This window comes from Heptranchias perlo, chromosome 11 (assembly GCF_035084215.1).
Source record: "Heptranchias perlo isolate sHepPer1 chromosome 11, sHepPer1.hap1, whole genome shotgun sequence".
Taxonomy (NCBI): domain Eukaryota; kingdom Metazoa; phylum Chordata; class Chondrichthyes; order Hexanchiformes; family Hexanchidae; genus Heptranchias; species Heptranchias perlo.
The window spans coordinates 5,848,654-5,867,050 of record NC_090335.1 but is presented as its reverse complement, the minus strand read 5'-3'; the positions used below and the strand labels follow the sequence as shown (position 1 = coordinate 5,867,050).

At 45.4% G+C, this 18,397-nt stretch overlaps 1 protein-coding gene across 1 annotated transcript in view; it reads right to left on the bottom strand.

Moving 5' to 3' along the window:
- Positions 1–870: 870 nt before the first annotated feature.
- Positions 871–18,397, bottom strand: part of grtp1a (growth hormone regulated TBC protein 1a) — a 57,223-nt gene continuing 39,696 nt past the window's right edge. The window contains exons 6-8 of the mRNA XM_067992475.1: positions 4,474–4,646; positions 2,985–3,170; positions 871–1,929 (exon numbers count right to left, since the gene is read on the bottom strand). Of these exons, the coding sequence (XP_067848576.1) occupies positions 1,840–1,929; positions 2,985–3,170; positions 4,474–4,646 (449 nt within the window). The 3' untranslated portion in view covers positions 871–1,839. The remainder of the gene's footprint in view (positions 1,930–2,984; positions 3,171–4,473; positions 4,647–18,397) is intronic.

Genomic DNA, 18,397 nt, shown 5'->3' with positions numbered 1-18,397 from the left:
TTAATCAGGAGAGAAGTTAGGAAACACTTCTTCACACAAAGGGTGGTGGAGGAAGTTTGGAACTATCTCCTACAAAAGCAGTAGATGCTAGTTCAATTAATAATTTTAAATCTGAGATTGATAGATTTTTGCTAGCCAAGGGTATTAAGGGACATGGAGCCATGGTGGGTAAATAGAGTTAGGACGCAGACCAACCATGATCTCATTAAATGACAACAGGCTTGAGAGGCTGAATGGCCTCCTCCTCATCCTAGCGCCAGAAATACAAAAACGTGCCCCTGGGGGCGAACTCTTGGTGCTGCTCGACATCTACTTCAGCTCCCAGTGAAAGGTCCAGGTCAATGAGCATGGACAAGGCACTGGGACAGTCATGTGAATGTTGTTCTACAGCAAGAATATCCAGATATTAGAGACCATGGAGTAAAGGGCAACCAAACTGACAACTAGCTTAAGGAATCAGCTAGGAGATATCGATGACCCCGGGATTGGTTATTGAGGAGAAGAGCAGGCTCGGGGAGATGTTATGGTAGCTTTTAAGGTTCTTCAGGAATCAATGAACTGAACCGTGAGAATATGTTTGAGATTGGCACACACTCTAGAACCGGGGGACGGGCTCAGTCTTAGAGGGAGGGACACAGACAGTTTAGACTGAACTTGAGAGCGGGCAGAACGTGTGGAATGGGCTGCACATGGAGGTAGTAGAGGCAGGGAGTGTGGGAGAATTTAAGGGAGGATTGGAATAGGTATTGGAGGGAGTGTGTAATTGAGATGGTTCAGGTGGATGCAGTCTTTTCCAGTCCTGCCCTATTCCATGTTCCTTTGCTGTTGATGACATACAGACCCATTGGTTTACAGAAAACATTAGGACTACCTTTTATTTTTATCATCTTATTTGCACAGAATTTGATTTTTAAATACATTTAAACATCTTTTCAATTCCGTATTTACAAACAATCCAGAGTTACAAAATATCACCGATACTACAGAGACGTGGATGAGATACTTGTATAAATCAATGACTGAATGTGCAGCGTTACATCATAAAAGTGCCAAATTTTGATTATTGCTTTTTGCAGATGCAAGGTGCCAGGCACGGCCCAAATCCACTCCAATCATTCCTAAAGGAAGTAGCCCAGAGTAGGGCACTGAGACTGGAGCCAATACTGGAGTATCACTGAATCCAGAGTAGAGCAGGAGTCTGCCCGTCACTGAGACTGAGATTGGAGCCAATACTGGAGTGTCACTGAACCCAGAGTAGAGCAGGAGTCTGCCTGTCACTGGGACTGAGACTGGAGCATCACTGAACTCAGTGGAGCAGGAGTCACTGGGACTGAGACTGGGGATCCTACGAAACCAGTACTAGCACAAGAATTTAATTACACCTGATCAAATGCTACTGATATCAAGCAGCCACATGTACTGTAGGTGGAAATTCTCCATTTGTTGAATAATTAGATAATTCTATTTAACAATACAATAAAAAGATAAGTTTGGTAGAAATTATATTTTTTCAGATGAGTAAAAGAAAATCAATTAATAAGAGATTGAGAATCGACCAAAAACCAGTCAGAATGTACAAACAGCCCTTCATTTAGTAAACCGGTTTTAAATCTGAAACAACAATGTCAAGCGTTGCTGTAGTTAATTTTGACTCACCTGACTTCAAAGTACAAAGTAACTACACAATTCTTTGACAGACGATATATCTACAGCTTGTATTTAGCTCACAGTCACCGAGGGCAGGCTGCTGGCCAATTCCAGCCCAGCTCTCCAATTGAGGAATGTAGGAAGTCTCGTGGCCCTGAGGTATTAAAGGGTTTCAGAATGGAGCCATGCACATCAACTCTGGGCAACCATTTGAGCCCTGCTCCCCTCGCGCAGCTTGGTAATTGTTGCTAGGGGCAACGTTCCGGGTTCAGTGAATATTTTCTAAAGAAAGTTGGTGGGGGTGGGGAAAAAGAGAGAAGGTAAGACAAAGTTAATTCCTGTCATTGTGGAAATGAATTGTTATAAACACATTGCTTAACAGAGATTGATGCAACATTTTCCCACTGTGACATGTAGAATTACACAGACATTGCGATCAGGCCATTCACCCAACCAAAAATGGGTGGAGGTTGGCATTAAAGAGTCTCTGTCCAATTTTCCACAGCCAACTGTTCCAGTACTTAAACTTTTAATATCCACACTGACATACAATTACAGTATGGAAACAGGCTGTTTGGCCTATCCAGTCCATGTTGGTGTTTATCTTGTACATAAGCATAATCCTAATCCCCTGTACCTGCCTTGTTCCCACACCCCTTTATCCCCCTTTCCTTCAACCAGCTATCTAACCTGTTCTTAAATGTTGACCTGCTCTCTGCTACACGCACTAACTCCAGTAGTACATTCCACACTCTCAACCCTCTGTGTAAAAAGGTTTCTCCTGCTCTCTGTCCTAAATCTCTTCCATTTAATCTTATATCTATGTCGCCTTGTTCTAGACCCCTCAACCACTGGAAACGGATAGCCGTGGGCAAGCTGGGAGGACTGACGCCAAGCAGAGTTGGTGGGGCGAGGGTCAGATTTAGCATGGACAACCTGGATCTTGGGCTACTATCTCAGCAGTGATGTCCTTGCACCTTCTAAGAGTGGAACAGACTCAAGGGGCTGAATGAACTGCTCCTGTTCTATCTTCCACTATAGTATGAGGAATGGTGAAAACCTTTGGTCACTTTTCCTAATCTTGCCTTCTTTGGTTTGGCATCCATTTTGTTTGATTACACCAGTGTGAAGTGCTTTGGGATGTTTGCCTGTGTTAAAGACGTAGTCTAAATGCAAGTTGTTCAATCCACTCTTTGCATCTACAGACTCAACTGGGAAGGGCTCGTTGTAGCAATTAGTTTTCAAGTGGAATTTGACATTTTGTTCAATGACCAAATGAACTCTCCAATAATCCAGGACAATCTTAGATTCAAATTCCAGAACTAACCCAAACTCACCTGCATAAAGACGTGACAATCTTGGACTAAAGGCCCACATGTGATCTCTTTGAATTTCTCACAGATGGCGGGGAAATTGTTTGCTTCTAAAATGGAAGCCTGGTGGTACTTAATTAAGGTCAAGGCCACACGGAAGGTGATTTTAGATCCTTCATAGAACAGACAGTCCCAAATCCGAAGAACAGTCTAAGATAATGGAAGAAAAATTTCCCATTATTTAGATATAGAGGAAAGAATAAGATGGAATGGGAGAACAAAATTACACAGTTAAATTTAAAAAAATTATTATAAAGGCTCCTCAAAACTCAAGAAAACAAGTTTACAGTTAAGAGCAGAGTAAAGGGGTCAGTACAGCAATGACAGGACTCATTTACTGATGGTAATACTACTATTGGTGACGGGGGAGTCTTCTGAGAGGCTCGGAGATGCTGGGCAGAGGCCCAGGTGCCTCCAAAGTCCAATATTGGAATGCCTCAGTGGACTGTTGTTGACAAGAGGATACTGCACCATTTACACAGTGACCATTTCAACTGGTTGATGAGGAGCTAGCTCTGGATAGTAAGGTCTGAATGAAAAAGGCAGTTTCCACCATCCTGAGCAGCCTGAAGAACATGAATATGGTGATGGAAGAGCTAGAGGTCTGAGGTGTAGTGAGTGTCTGTTGGTGTGGTAAATGCTGCAGTCTCAGTGAAGGAGACTCTTACAAATTAGTTGTTCAATCCACTCAAGGCTGCTGTAGCTATTTTCCTGGGGTTAGCATCACTGGCCTGTCCTGTAAGCAGATCCCATGTCATTTATAACCAGGACTCTGCCTTCGCTGCCCAATATCTAGTCATACGATAGTGAAACCAGGGCCAGTAATGATGAAAGCCCCTTGTTTATGTGAACTGGTCATAGAGATTGCACGTCTCTACGTATGCTCCTCCAATCTACTGATTTACACCTTCTTTAAATTCTGCACATTTGCACATAAATATACCTTTTCAAACATCACAGTTCCACAATTGCACTCCATTAAAGGAACTGGGAGACACAAATATCATGTATGTTGGATAATAAATTTGCCACTGATTAAAGCATCATGTAAGGGCCAAGCAGATAGGATGAATATTATTGTAGCCAGTGCAAGAGCAGTGTCCCAGGGCAGTAGTTGAGGATAAGTTGTCACTGTTCACTGTTCTCCTGCTGCCAGTGACCCTTCGTCCTCAGGCGGGGAGATAAATGTTAAAAACAAGATTTAAATATACAACTGATAGAGATTCTGTTTTTGGGAGCGATTTCTCAGCGACAGCAAAAGGGTTAAATATGAGAAGTTATAAATTTTGGCAAGACAAAGCTTTAAAAGACATTCCAATCATTTAAAAGAAAGTTACAGGAGAGCAGATGCTGTGATAATGAACAGGATTAGAAGGTTTGTAAAGCCTGAACTGTGAGCTGTGTTAGCAGCAGTGGTAAAGCAGCATTGGGGCTTCCTGGCCCATGGACTTACCTCCACGGGAAGAATGTCAATAAACAAACAGATGAACCATCGTGCCACAACCAAGGTCCACATCACGTTGTGCTTTTCCATTAACTCAGCCACCGCAGGGACCTTCATTTTAACCAGCTGAGCCAGAACCTCTTGATCTGTCTTTAGCCCGATCATTGTTGGAGTGTAAAAATCTGGCAAACAAAACAGACGGTAATTCAGCAGGAGAGAAAACATAGCTCGCACTCCAGAAGCAGTTTAGGATATTTCAGAAATTGAGTGAACAGTTACGAATTTCATGGGACCAAACTAAATATTCTCCAGTGTTCGATGTGACTGTTCACTCCCAAAGGTGGGTCTGACATCCCCTACGATCTGGAGTGCACTCAGATTACCCAATATCCTCTTAAACAATAGTGTGACACATGGATTGCAACTTGTTGCATGTACTGGATACTGTGATCTCCACGTGTCACTGCATGGGTTCTCCGATCTTTATGGAAGGTGGAATAAAAAGGATTCTGATGAGATGAGGCATGATTAAAAACCAAGAAATTTGTTTATTTTACATGAAATAGAGGAAAGAAGCAAATACAGATTTCCAGAGAGATATAAATATATATTTCTTACCAGTCCTTGTACCGTAGGAACCGGAGCAGGCCATTCAGCTGCTCGAGCCTGTTCCGCCATTGAATTAGATCATGGCTGATTTGTGTATCTTAACTCCATTTACCTGCCATGGTTCCATATCCCTTAATACCCTTGCCTAGCAAAAATCTATCAAACTCAGTTTTCAACTGAATCAAATTTTCAATTGAAATATATTTTATATGAAACTGTGCCATTACTTTATGCTGAATTCAAGTACAACATAACTGTCTCTATGATAAGGAACTGCCTTTAGACTATATGCAATATGTGTTCACTCTGCCATTCTTGAGCCTATTAGTGTGTATCTGACTAACTCGCCCTCACTTGCAAGAGGAATCTCCCTCTTGCCAAGGTCTGTGCGTGGATTTAATTAAACCACAATGAATTTTCCACCCACATGGACGGAAAACAAAGGAGACTATCGATACTGATGGCCAAAGATGTTTCAAGAGCACGGCCATTTGCTGATTGACCCTGGTGACTGTCTCAAGGAATATGTATAAGGAAGCAGGGCCGTTTCCGGGATATTTTGGAGGGTATAGCCAGGATCACCTCTCTGGGTAGCTCAGTAACTGGTATGACCATTCCCAGACTGCAGGCTGTAATGTGAATCCAAAAATGTTGCATTTGATATACAAGTGACAAAATTCATCTCAGGCAATGTCGATAAAACCCAAAGTGTTAGAGATAAACTGTACTCAATATTTTCTGAAACCCAAAGCCAAAATACCATCATTTTATTGCTGAGTTTTACCCGGGGTAGGGTTGTATAGTCGTAATGATCAGAGGTTTTCCCAGGTGTCTGCCAGGTTTACACTACATACACCCGGATAACGCTGCACCTGGTTTTATGAGGCACAATTTGAGAGAGAAAATGAGACAGTGCTACAGGTAAGTGAAACCTCATTAAAAAGCAAATCTCCTGACTTCACACACCTCACTCACTGGGCATACTGAGGATCCGGGGATATGGCCCAGTTAAATAGGCTGCTCCATTAGCTAAATAGTGTCAACATTTGCAAATGATACCAAAAAAGGAGGTATGCTTAATTCTTTAGAAGACCAAAGGAAATTGCAACAGGGCATTGGTAAGATGGGGTAATGAGCTAAAAAGAGGCCGATGGAATTCAATATCTGATAATGTGAGGTGAATAGATTTTGGTAAAAAAAAACAGTAATTATACTACCCAAACTTATTTTAGATAGGACCCTTACTGCCAGCAGAGACTGGTCCTTCCATCTCATCAGTCCAGGCTGGACTCCAGTCTTGTTTCTAAAGTTGACAGCACAGTGTACTAATACGTCGTGATACCACGTCCCTTCATCCAAAATGCACTGTAAGCACTAATTCTGATAATCCTCCCCAGGAAATAACGTTATTATAAAGGTATTAGTCAGATCATCTTGAGATAAAGATTACAGATTGAAAGAACATGACCTTGGTGCTATCTATAGATAGCTGCTGGAGAACAGTAATTGAGTAATGTCGTTTTATGGGTGGTAGACGGGCTTGGGGTGGCACCACCACTTTGATACTAATGAACCTCTGCGGGTGTTTTTGCCCTTAGCATCGTAATGGCACCACTGGTTTCTCAACAGGAAGAGGATCAAACCAGGGATGCCAGAAGAGGATCACACAAGAGGTGCTTTGTGCCCACTTGCCAGGATCCTTACATCTGAGTCCACAGTCAGGGGAAAACATAGAAAACAGGAGCAGGAATAGGTCATTCGGCCCTTCGAACCTGCTCCGCCATTCAATATGATCATGGCTGATCCTCTTTCTCAACACCATATTCCCGCTCTCTCCCCAGATCCCTTGAAGCCTTTTGTGTCTAGAAATCTACCTAGCTCCTTCTTAAATATATTCAGTGACTTGGCCTCCACACCTTCTGTGATAGAGAATTCCACAGGTTCACCACCCTCTGAATGAAGAAATTTCTCCTCATCTCAGTCCTAAATGTCCTATCCCATATCCTGAGACTGTGTCCCCTCGTTCTGGACCTCCCAGCCAGGGGAAACATCCTCCCTGCATCCAGTCTATCTAGCCCTGTCAGAATTCTTTATGTTTCAATGAGATCCCCTCTCATTCTTCTAAACTCGAGTGAATATAGGCCAAGTCGACCCAATCTCTCCTCATACCACAGTCCTGCCAGGAATCAGTCTGGTGAACCTTCGCTGCACTCCCTCAATGGCAAGTATATCCTTTCTTAGGTAAGGAGACCAAAACTGCACACAATACTCCAGGTGTCATCTCACCAAGGCCCTGTATAACTGCAGTAAGACATCATTACTCCTGTACTCAAATCCTCTTGCAATGAAGACCAAGGGAAATCAGGCTTTGCTTCAGCAAACGGGAGCATGCAGAGGCATTAGGTGAAAACTGAAATATTGAGGAATGGCTGAACGGCATACCTCGTTTTGGTGATTATGTCCCTGAAATTGAATCGGAGGAACTTTCAAAAGACACATTCAGATTTCTACATGGAAGGATGTTCTGGACTCTTGCGTATCCCCAATTTTAATCGCTCCATCACTGGCAACTGTGCCTTCAGCTGCCTAAGCCCTAAGCTCTGGAATTCCCTCCCTAAGCATCTCCTTTAAGATGACTTTAAAACCTACGTCACCTGCCCTAATATCTCTGTGTGGCCCGGTGTCAAATTTCGTTTGATAATCGCTCCTGTGAAACACCTTGGGAGGTTTTAGTACATTATGGATGCTATATAAATGCAAGTTGCTGTTGCTATTTCATGTCTATAGTCAATATACAGACAGACAAATAACCAGGCACACACCATGTCCCAGGGGATCCCCGCCCACACTGTGACCGCGAGGGATCACCCCCCCCCCCCCGCCGTGACCGCGAGGGATCACCCCCCCCCCACCCCGCTCGCGCCGTGACCGCGAGGCATCACACCCCCCCCTGCTGTGACCGCGAGGGATCCCCCCCCACCCACTCGCGCAGCGACCGCGAGGGATTCCCCCCCCCACCCACTCGCGCAGCGACCGCGAGGGATTCCCCCCCCCACCCACTCGCGCAGTGACCGCGAGGGATCTCCCCCCAACCCCTTGCGCAGCGACCGTGAGGAATTCCTCCCCCCCCGCTCGCACCATGCTGCATATTGCCTTTGAAAAGTTTTGTTGTCCCTGAACTATGAAATATCTGACGTAGGTGAATTTTAATTACCTCTTCTGCAGAAACATTGCAAGCTTTTGCACAGTGATAAAATACAGAGAGCAGAAAGTGAGGGAATGCCTCCCTCCTCTGCAGTTAGACCTATGGTTCTGTTCTGAATGTTGGATGAATGCAGAGAAGCTGTCTGCAGCTTGTTTTTGACAAATTAATACATCAACAGTATTTACTGTTCCACATCTCGAGGAATTATCTCAAAGCCTGTCACATCTAATCATAAGACCAGATTTATGGAGAAATTAATGTACCGTGACAGGGCAGCCAGTTACTTCAGGTCAGTTGCCTCATGAGGCAGTCATATGTTCTCAGCAGATGCAACTAATCCCTGCGCCTAAAGCTACAGCCGTCCGAAACCAACCCACAGTATGTTAGTGGCCCAGCACTTCAACAAAGCACTCACACGTCGAAGCGAGTACCTCCTCTAACAAAGCACTCACACATCGAGGGGAGTACATGCTTTACAAAGTACTCGTTGTGTAAAAAAATGTTTCCTCATGTCACCTCTGGTTCTTTTGCCAATCACCTTAAATCTGTGTCCTCTGGTTACCGACCCTTCTGTCACTAGAAATAGTTTCTCCTTATTTACTCTATCAAAACCGTTCATGATTTTGAACACCTCTATCAAATCTCCCCTTAACCTTCTCTGTTCTAAGGAAAACAACCCCAGCTTCTCCAGTCTCTCCACATAATTGGAGATCCCTTATCCCTGGTATCATTCTAGTAAATTTCTCCTGCACCCTCTCTAAGGCCTTGACATCCTTCCTAAAGTGTGGTGCCCAGAATTGAACACAATACTCCAGCTGACGCCCAACCAGTGTTTTATAAAGGGTTTAGCATAACTTCCTTGCTTTTGTACTCTATGCCTCTATTAACAAACCCCAGGATCCCATATGCTTTTTTTTAAAACCGCTTTCTCAACTTGTCCCGCTACATTCAAAGATTTATGTATACACGCTCATGTGTCTCTGTTCCTGCACCCCCTTTAAAATTATACCATTCAATTTATATTGCCTCGTCATTCTTCCTACCAAAATGTATCACTTCATACTTCTCTGCGTTAAATTTCATCTGCCATGTGTCTGTCCATTTCACCAGTCTGTCTATGTCCTCCTCACTGTTTATTACATTTCCATGTTTCATGTCATCTGCAAACTTTGAAATTATACCCAAGTCCAGGTCATTAATATATATCAAAAGGAGCAGTGGTCCTAATACTGACCCCTGGGGAACACCACTGTATACTTCCCTCCAGTCTGAAAAACAACTGTTCACCACTACTCTCTGCTTGGAATGGTAATTGAATAGTGAACAACCATCCATTCAGCCTTGATGCCTCTAACTTCCTACTTTTTAAAAAGTGAGGTGCCCCTCCCTATTTGGTTATATTGCTACCAGTCTGCCCAGATATGGCTGATGGCCTGGACTCCTGTGCCCAGACAGGAACCCTAAATAGCAATGGGGTAGCAATACTGTGAGGCCAGCCCCATTAACCCACTCTCTTTGGACTTTAATAGTTCCTGGTCTTACCTACAACTGTGGACTTGGAGTAACACCTGCTTTTTCTTCAGTCTATTAATTTAACTCTCCTCCAATTTATGCCTTGGAAATAATCTGAGTGTCACACCAATGGGGAGGCTGCAAAAACTTGTGGGACACACGCCCCACCTCCGTAGCACGGATCCATCAATGCAGTCACTACTTATATCACACTGACCTTGACTAAACTGAGTTTTAATCTCTGTATACACTGGATAAAGCTCAAACTTCCCCTCATCACTAACAGCCCTATAGCTCAAACTTCCCCTCATCACGAACAGCCCAATCCTCTGATTATATTTGCATGACAGCAAATTTCCCTTTTCAAAAATGTTATTCCACTGATTAATTCTCCAATCATTGATTCTAAACTTTATTTTAAGATCACAGCTGGCTGTCACTCACAATTCTTAACTCTATAATCACTAAGGAGTCAATTTTAGGATGGCTGAGTGGGTGTGTTCATTGGGGGGGGGTTCCTAAAATTGGGGAATCCCGGAGCCTGGCTCCAACCCGCCCATTTCCAGGTTCCCCAATGATGCGAATCGGTGCGTGCACAGCTCCCGCATGCGGGACTCCCACCGGCAATTAAAGCCGGTGGGATGACAGCTTAGATAGTTAGGGAGGTACTTGAGGTCGTTGACAGACCTCATTGGAAAGAGATTTTAGACTCTCCTCAGCGTGTTTTCCATGCTGTGGGGGAACGCTCCCTGTTGTTGCAGACGTGTTTCAGTCAGCAACCATTGGGAGATGCAGAGGACTCCTCGACAGTTGGGGGGGGGAATACCTCATTCATTGCAGCAGGGTACTCTGTCACCTCAGACAAAATTTTGCCTGCCACACCGTTGTCTCCACACTCAAAATTATTACATCATACCCTAAACCCTGCTGTACAAACACATTTACCTACTTTGCAGACCCCCTCACACTCTCACTGTCAGGATTGGGGGGGGGGGGGTGGGTGGGTGGGTTCCATGGTTGCATTCATCACTTCAATGGAGGAACAGCAACATCACCAGCCTCGCCAGGCACGACATCCACCTCCGCCACGTGGAGTTACACAACACAGTGCTGTGCAACAGGCGCACAAAGTAGTCGTGCAACTACACATACACCCATTGTAGGGTGACCCAATGGGTGGCATCAAGGGTGTTCATGGAGAACCCCATGAAAGGGCCTTATTGCACAAGCCAGTCAAGAATGGCCAAGACGTGGCAGTAGTGGTGACAATATAATATGTAATGTGAATTGATCAGAAATCAAATATAAGTAAAAACCATGATAAACCCTCAAACACACTTATGCATCCCCTTCATGCTCACGACACATTTGCCTTACGCTGCCTACTACACATACGTGAAGCATGCCCTGTGGCTGCAGCACAGGTAGTGACAGGTTGGGTGAGGCTGACTGTGAAAGAGATGCATGAAAGGGTGAGTATGAGACAGAGCCACGAGATTGTATGAGGATTGGGTTGAGAGGTAGTGGTGGGATGAATACTGGGGAGGTGAGGAAGTGCAGGTAAGATGAGGATGAGGGTTCAGTGGGTGTGAGGAGTGATGTGATAGAGCAGTGTTGGCAGTGCAGAAGGAGATGTGGGGTGGGGGCGGTGACATGGCAGACGGAGTGTAGGGGAATGAGTGAGAGTACTCACTTCGGCTGACCTGGTTAGGTCATTGAAGCGCCTCCTGCACTGTATGCAGGTGTGTGATATGTTGGTGGTGCTGGGAACCTCCTCTGCCGCCTCGAGCCAGGCCTTCGTGGTGGCAGAGGCAGGCCACTTCCTCCCGTCCGCCAGGTGGAAGATCTCCCTCCTCCTCCACACCTCAACCAGTAAGACCTGGAATGAGGCATCATTAAACCTAGAAGCAGCCTTCACCCTGGGCTGCTCCGTGCTGTAATTTTGCCTATTTTCTGCAGCAGTCAGTCAGTGGAGTACTGCCCCTTTAAATAGGGCTCCTCCAGCTGACAGCCTATGACACGGGAGCGCAGTCCGCCCGCTGCGCAGCTTTCCAACATGAAACCCGGAAGCCAAGGTAAGTGGCTTCAATTTACTTACGATCGCGTGCCAAAGCCGCCGATTTCATTGGGTGCATTAACCACACACCCAGTCGACCCCCTGCTGCCAACCCGCCTCCCTCCTTATATCAGGTCCTAAGTGTCTGTGCATTTATACACTGAGTCACTTTCAATTGTTTCACTGCTGGACATTTTATATTTTAAAAAAAATTCACAGCAAGGCCTAACCATAGGTCAGACTTTAAAACAATTCACAAGACCAAACGTGCTCCTGACTTGTATGGAGCACCACACCTAACATTGCCAGGGTCACCATTCCGGAATTGGGAACCCAGGAGCGATTTTACTCCACTAAACTGCACACTGTTTAAAATATTAAACAATGCAACTGAAACAAGCACCTGTTCCTGCTGGAAGGTGATGAGGTTAGTAACGATTAAAGCAATATATTTTGATTTTTTTTTTTAAAAAAGCACAATGAGGAACAAATCAGCAGCTTTTAAAGGGGAACTGGCTCAAAATTTCAAAAAGTATTAGAAAGGAAGGTACAAGATGGGGCCCAGCTTGAAGCAGCTGAACAAATCAACGTGTTAACAGCTGAACACCAAAGAATCACAGGCACAGCTGCAAACAAATAGCAGCCACTGGCAAGTAATTCCTGCTAAAGCTAAAAGGACCCAGTGTACAGCAAGGGGCTTCCCGTGTAGTGCCTGTTTCATACTGAGCTCAGCTACTCCAATTGCATTCTAGGACAGTCTCCTAATTTACATAAATAGTGTCCGTGACCAGCCTAGCGTATAGTCGGCTGAGTTCAGCCTCTCAGTGCTGCACACACTTCTAGATTACATTACAGCATGTCCTGGACCCTGGATGTTTAGTGAGTCTCAGCTTTCCATCGTGCCGGGCTTTGGCTCTCGAGGGGCAGATCGCATTACTGGCTATTATATTTTCATCAATCTTACAATTCCTTTCAAGTAAAGATAAGCTGTAGGAAATTTTAACGCAGATCACTGGAAGTGAACTAAGATTAGATTAATGAATGATAGGAAAGGGAAGGGTGGGGGGGCAGTATTGATTAAGGAGAATATTGCAGTGCTGGAGAGAGAGGATGTCCTGGAGGGGTCAAGGACAGAATCTATTTGGTTAGAGTTAAGAAACAATAGAGGTGCCATTACACTACTGGGAGTATTCTATAGGCCACCAACTAGTAGGAATGAGATAGAGGATCAAATTTGCAGGGAAATTACAGAGATTACAAAAGCCATAGAGTAGTTAAATAAAAATCTGGAATAAAAAAAAACAGCATCAGTAATGGTGACCATGAAACTATTGGATTGTCGCATAAACCAATCCTTTAGGGAAGGAAACTTGCCATCCTTACCCGGTTTGGCCAAGATGTGACTCCAGATCCACAGCAATGTGACTGATTCTTAATCGCCCTCTGAAATGGCCTAGCAAGCCATCAGTTGTACAATCTCACTACAGAAAGTCACAATAGGAATTAAACCGGACGGACGACCCGGCACCGGACACGACAAAGGCAAACCAAGCCCAGTCGACTCTGCAAAGTCCTCCTCACTAACATCTGGGGACTTGTGCCAAAATTGGGAGGGCTGTTCCACAGACCAGTCGAGCAACAGCCTGACATAGCCATACTCACAATAATACCTTTCAGCCAACATCCCAGACTCTTCCATCACCATCTCTGGGTATGTGCTGTTCCACCGGCAAGACAGACCCACCAGAGGTGGCGGTAACGTGGTACACAGTCAGGAGGGAGTGGCCCTGGGAGTCCTCAACATTGACTCCGGACCCATGAAATCTCATGGCATCAGGTCAAACATGGGCAAGGAAACCTCCTGCTGATTACCACCTACCACCCTCTCTCAGCTGATAAATCAGTCCTCCTCCATATTGGAGGAAGCACTGAGGGTAGCAAGGGCACAGAATATACTCTGGGTGAGGGACTTCAATGTCCATCACCAAGAGTGGCTCGGTAGCACCACCACTGACCGAGCTAGCCGAGTACTGAAGGACATAGCTGCGAGGCTGGGTCTGCAGCAGGTGGTGAGCGAACCAACGCAAGGGAAAAACCTACTTGGACCTTGTCCTCACCAAACTACCTGTCGCAGATACATCTGTCCATGACAGTATTCTTAGGAGTGACCACTGCACAGTCCTTGTGGAGACGAAGTCCCATCTTCACACTGAGGACACCATGCAACATGTTGTGTGGCACTACCACCGTGCTAAATGGGATAGATTCAGAACAGATCTAGCAGCTGAAAACTGGGCATGAGGCACTGTGGGCCATCAGCAGCAGCAGAATTGTATTCCAGCACAATCTGTAACCTCATGGCCTGGCTTATTCCTCAATCTACTATTACCAACAAGCCAGGGGATCAGACCTGGTTCAATGAGGAGTGTAGAAGAGCATGCCAGGAGCAGCACCAGGTGTACCTAAAAATGAGGTGCCAACTTGGTGAAGCTACAACACAGGACTACACGCATGCTAAACAGCGGAAGCAGCATGCTATAAACAGAGCTAATCGATTCCACAACCAACGGATCAGATCAAAGCTCTGCAGTCCAGCCACATCCAGTCGTGAATGGTGGTGGACAATTAAACAACTAACGGGAGGAGGAAGCTCCCTGAACATCCCCATACTCAATGATGGCAGAGTCCAGTACGTGAGTGCAAAAGACAAGGGTGAAGCGTTTGCAATCATCTTCAGCCAGAAGTGTCGAGTGGATGATCCATCTCGGCTTCCTCCTGATGTCCCCAACATCACAGAAGCCAGTCTTCAGCCAATTCGATTCACTCCACGTGATATCAAGAAACGTGTGAGTGCACTGGATACAGCAAAGGCTATAGGTCCCGACAACATCCCGGTTGTAGTGCTGAGGACTTGCGCTCCAGAACTAGCCGCGTCTCTAGCCAAGTTGTTCCAGTACAGCTATAACACTGGCATCTACCAGTCAATGTGGAAAATTGCCCAGGTATGTCCTGTCCGCAAAAAGCAGGACAAATCCAATCCGGCCAATTACCGCCCCATCAGTTTACTCTCAATCATCAGCAAAGTGATGGAAGATGCAGTCGACAGTGCTATCAAACGGCACTTACTCACCAATAACCTGCTCACCGATGCTCAGTTTGGGTTCCGCCAGGACCACTCGGCTCCAGACCTCATTACAGCCTTGGTCCAAACATGGACAAAAGAGCTGAATTCCAGAGGAGATTGTTGCAGGAGTTCCTCAGGGCAGTGAGGCACAACCATTGTCAGCTGCTTCATCAATGACCTTCCCAACATCATAAGGTCAGAAATGGGGATGTTTACTGATGATTACACAGTGTTCAGTTCCATTCGCAACCCCTCAGATAATGAAACAGTTTGTGCCCGCATGCAGCAAGACCTGGACAACATCCAGGCTTGGGCTGATAGTGGCAAGTAACATTCGCGCCAGACAAGTGACAGGCAATGACCATCTCCAACAAGAGAGTCGAACCACCTCCCCATGACATTCAATGGAATTACCATCGCTGAATCCCCCACCATCAACATCCTGGGGGTGACCATTGACCAGAAATTTAACTGGAACAGCCACATAAATACAGTGGCTACAAGTGCAGGTCAGAGGCTGGGTATTCTGCAGCAAGTGACTCCCCTCCTGACTCCCCAAAGCCTTTCCACCATCTACAAGGCACAAGTCAGGAGTGTGATGGAATACTCTCCACTTGCCTGGATGAGCACAGCTCCAACAACACTCAAGAAGCTCGACACCATCCAGGACAAAGCAGCCCACTTGACTGGCACCCCATCCACCACCCTAAACATTCACTCCTTTCACCACCGGCGCACCGTGGCTGCAGTGTGTACCATTCACAGGATGCACTGCAGCAACTTGCGAAGGCTTCTTCGACAGCACCTCCCAAACCCGCGACCTCTACCACCTAGAAGGACAAGGGCAGCAGGCACATGGGAACACCACCTGCACGTTCCCCTCCAAGGCACACCCCATCCTGACTTGGAAATATATTGCCGTTCCTTTATCATCACTGGGTCAAAATCCTGGAACTCCCTACCTAACAGCACTGTGGGAGAACCTACACCACACGAACTGCAGCGGTTCAAGAAGGCAGCTCACTACCACCTTCTCAAGGGCAATTAGGGATGGGCAATAAATGCTGGCCTTGCCAGCAATGGCCACATCCCATGAACGAATAAAAGACTGGTCTAGTAATAATAAGGGGCAAAGAGGGGGAGGAATTTTTGAAGTGTGTTCAGGAGAACTTTCTTGACCGGTACGTTTCTGGCTCAACAAGGAAGGAGGCATTGCTGGATCTGGTTCTGGGGAATGAGGCGGGGCAAATGGAGCAAATGTCAGTGGGGGAACAGTTAGGGAACAGCGATCATAGTATCATAAGGTTTAGAATAACTATGAAAAAGGACATGAACCACTCTAAAGTAAAGATACTCAATTGGAGGAGGGCCAATTTCAGTGGGATTAGAACTGATCTGGCCCAGGTAAATTGGAATCAAAGATTGGCAGGCAAAACTGTAACTGAACAATGGGCAGCCTTTAAGGAGGAGATGGTTCACGTAGAGTCTAGGTACATTCCCATGAGACAGAAAGGTCGGACAATTAAAGCCAGAGTTCCCTGGATGACAAAAGAGATAGAGAGAAAGATGAAGCAGAAAAAAGGGGCATATGACAGATGTCAGGTTGATAACACAAGTGAGAACCAGGCAGAATATAGAAAGTTCAGAGGGGAAGTGAAAAAGGAAATAAGAGGAGCAGAGAAAGAGTATGAGAATAGACTGGCAGCCAACATCAAATGGAATCCAAAATTCTTCTATAGGCATGTAAAGGGTAGTAAGAGGAGGGGTGGGGCTGATCTGGGACCAAAAAGGAGATCTACTCATGGAGGCGGAGGGCATGACCAAGGTATTAAATGAGTACTTTGTATCCACCTTTACCAAGGAAGAAGGTGCTGCCAGAGTCTCAGTAAAGGAATATGTAGTTGAGATACTGGATGGGCTAAAAATTGACAAAGAAAAGGTGCTTGAAAGACTAGCTGTACTTAAAGTAGATAAGTCACCCGATCCAGATGGGATGCATCCTAGGTTGCTGAGGGAAGTAAGGGTGGAAATTGCAGCGGTACTGGCCGTAATCTTCCAGGGGGTGATACGGGGGCAGTGCCAGAGGACTGGAGAATTGCAAATGTTACACCCTTGTTCAAAAAAGGGTGTAAGGATAAACCCAGCAATCACAGGACAGTCAGTTTAACCTCGGTGGTGGGAAACTTTTAGAAACAATAATCTGGGACAGAATTAGCAGTCACTTGGACAAGTGTGGATTGATTAGGGAAAGCCAGCACGGATTTGTGAACGGCAAATCGTGTTTAACTAACTTGATTGAGTTTTTTGATGTGGTAACAGAGAGGGTTGATGAGGTGTATATGGACTTTCAAAAGGCGTTTGATAAAGTGCCTCATAATAGGCTTGTCATCAAGATTGAAGCCCATGGGATAAAGGGGGCAGTACCAGTATGGATACAAAATTGGCAAAGTAACAGGAAGCAGAGAGTAGTGGTGAATGGTTATTTTTCAGATTGGAGGGAAGGAAAAATACGAATCTGCAAAGAGATATAGATAGGTTAAGTGAGTGGGCAAAAATTTGGCAGATGGAGTATAAGGTGTGAAAATGTGAACTTGTCCACTTTGGCAGGAGGAATAGAAAAGTAGTATATTATTTAAATGGAGAGAGACTGCAGAATTCTGAGGTACAGAGGGATCTGGGTGTCCCTAGTACATGAATCACAAAGTTAGTCTGCAGGTACAGCAAGTGCTTAGGAAGGCAAATGGAACGTTATCATTTATTGCAAGGGGAATGGAATATAAAAGTAGAGATGTTTTGCTACAGTTGTACAGGGCATTGGTGAGACCACATCTAGAATACTGTGTGCAGTTTTGGTCTCCTTATTTAAGAAAGGACGTAATTGCTTTGGAGGCGGTTCAGAGAAGGTTCACTCGACTGATTCCTGAAATGAGGGGGTTATCTTATGAGGAAAGGTTGGACAAGTCGGGCCTGTATACACTGGAGTTTAGAAGAATGAGAGGTGATCTTATTCAAACATATAAGATCCTGAGGGGACATGAAGAGGTAGATGCTGAGAGGATGTTTACCCTTGTGGGAGAGACTAGAACTAGGGGCCACAGTTCAAAAATAAGAGGTCTCCCATTTAAGACGGTGATGAGGAGAAATTTTTTCTCTCAGAGGGTCGTGAGTCTGTGGAACTCCCTTCCCCAGAGAGAGGTGGAGGCAGGGTCATTGAATATTTCTAAGACTGAGTTAGATAGATTCCTGATTAACAAGGGAGTCGAAGATTATAGTAGGAGCCGGGAAAGTAGGGTTGAGGTCACAATCAGATCAGCTATGATCTTATCAAATGGCAGAGCAGGCTCGAGGGGCCGAATGGCCTACTCTGGCTCTTAATTCGTATGTATGTATGTAGGTGTACAGTGGTATTCCCCAGGTACTGGGACCA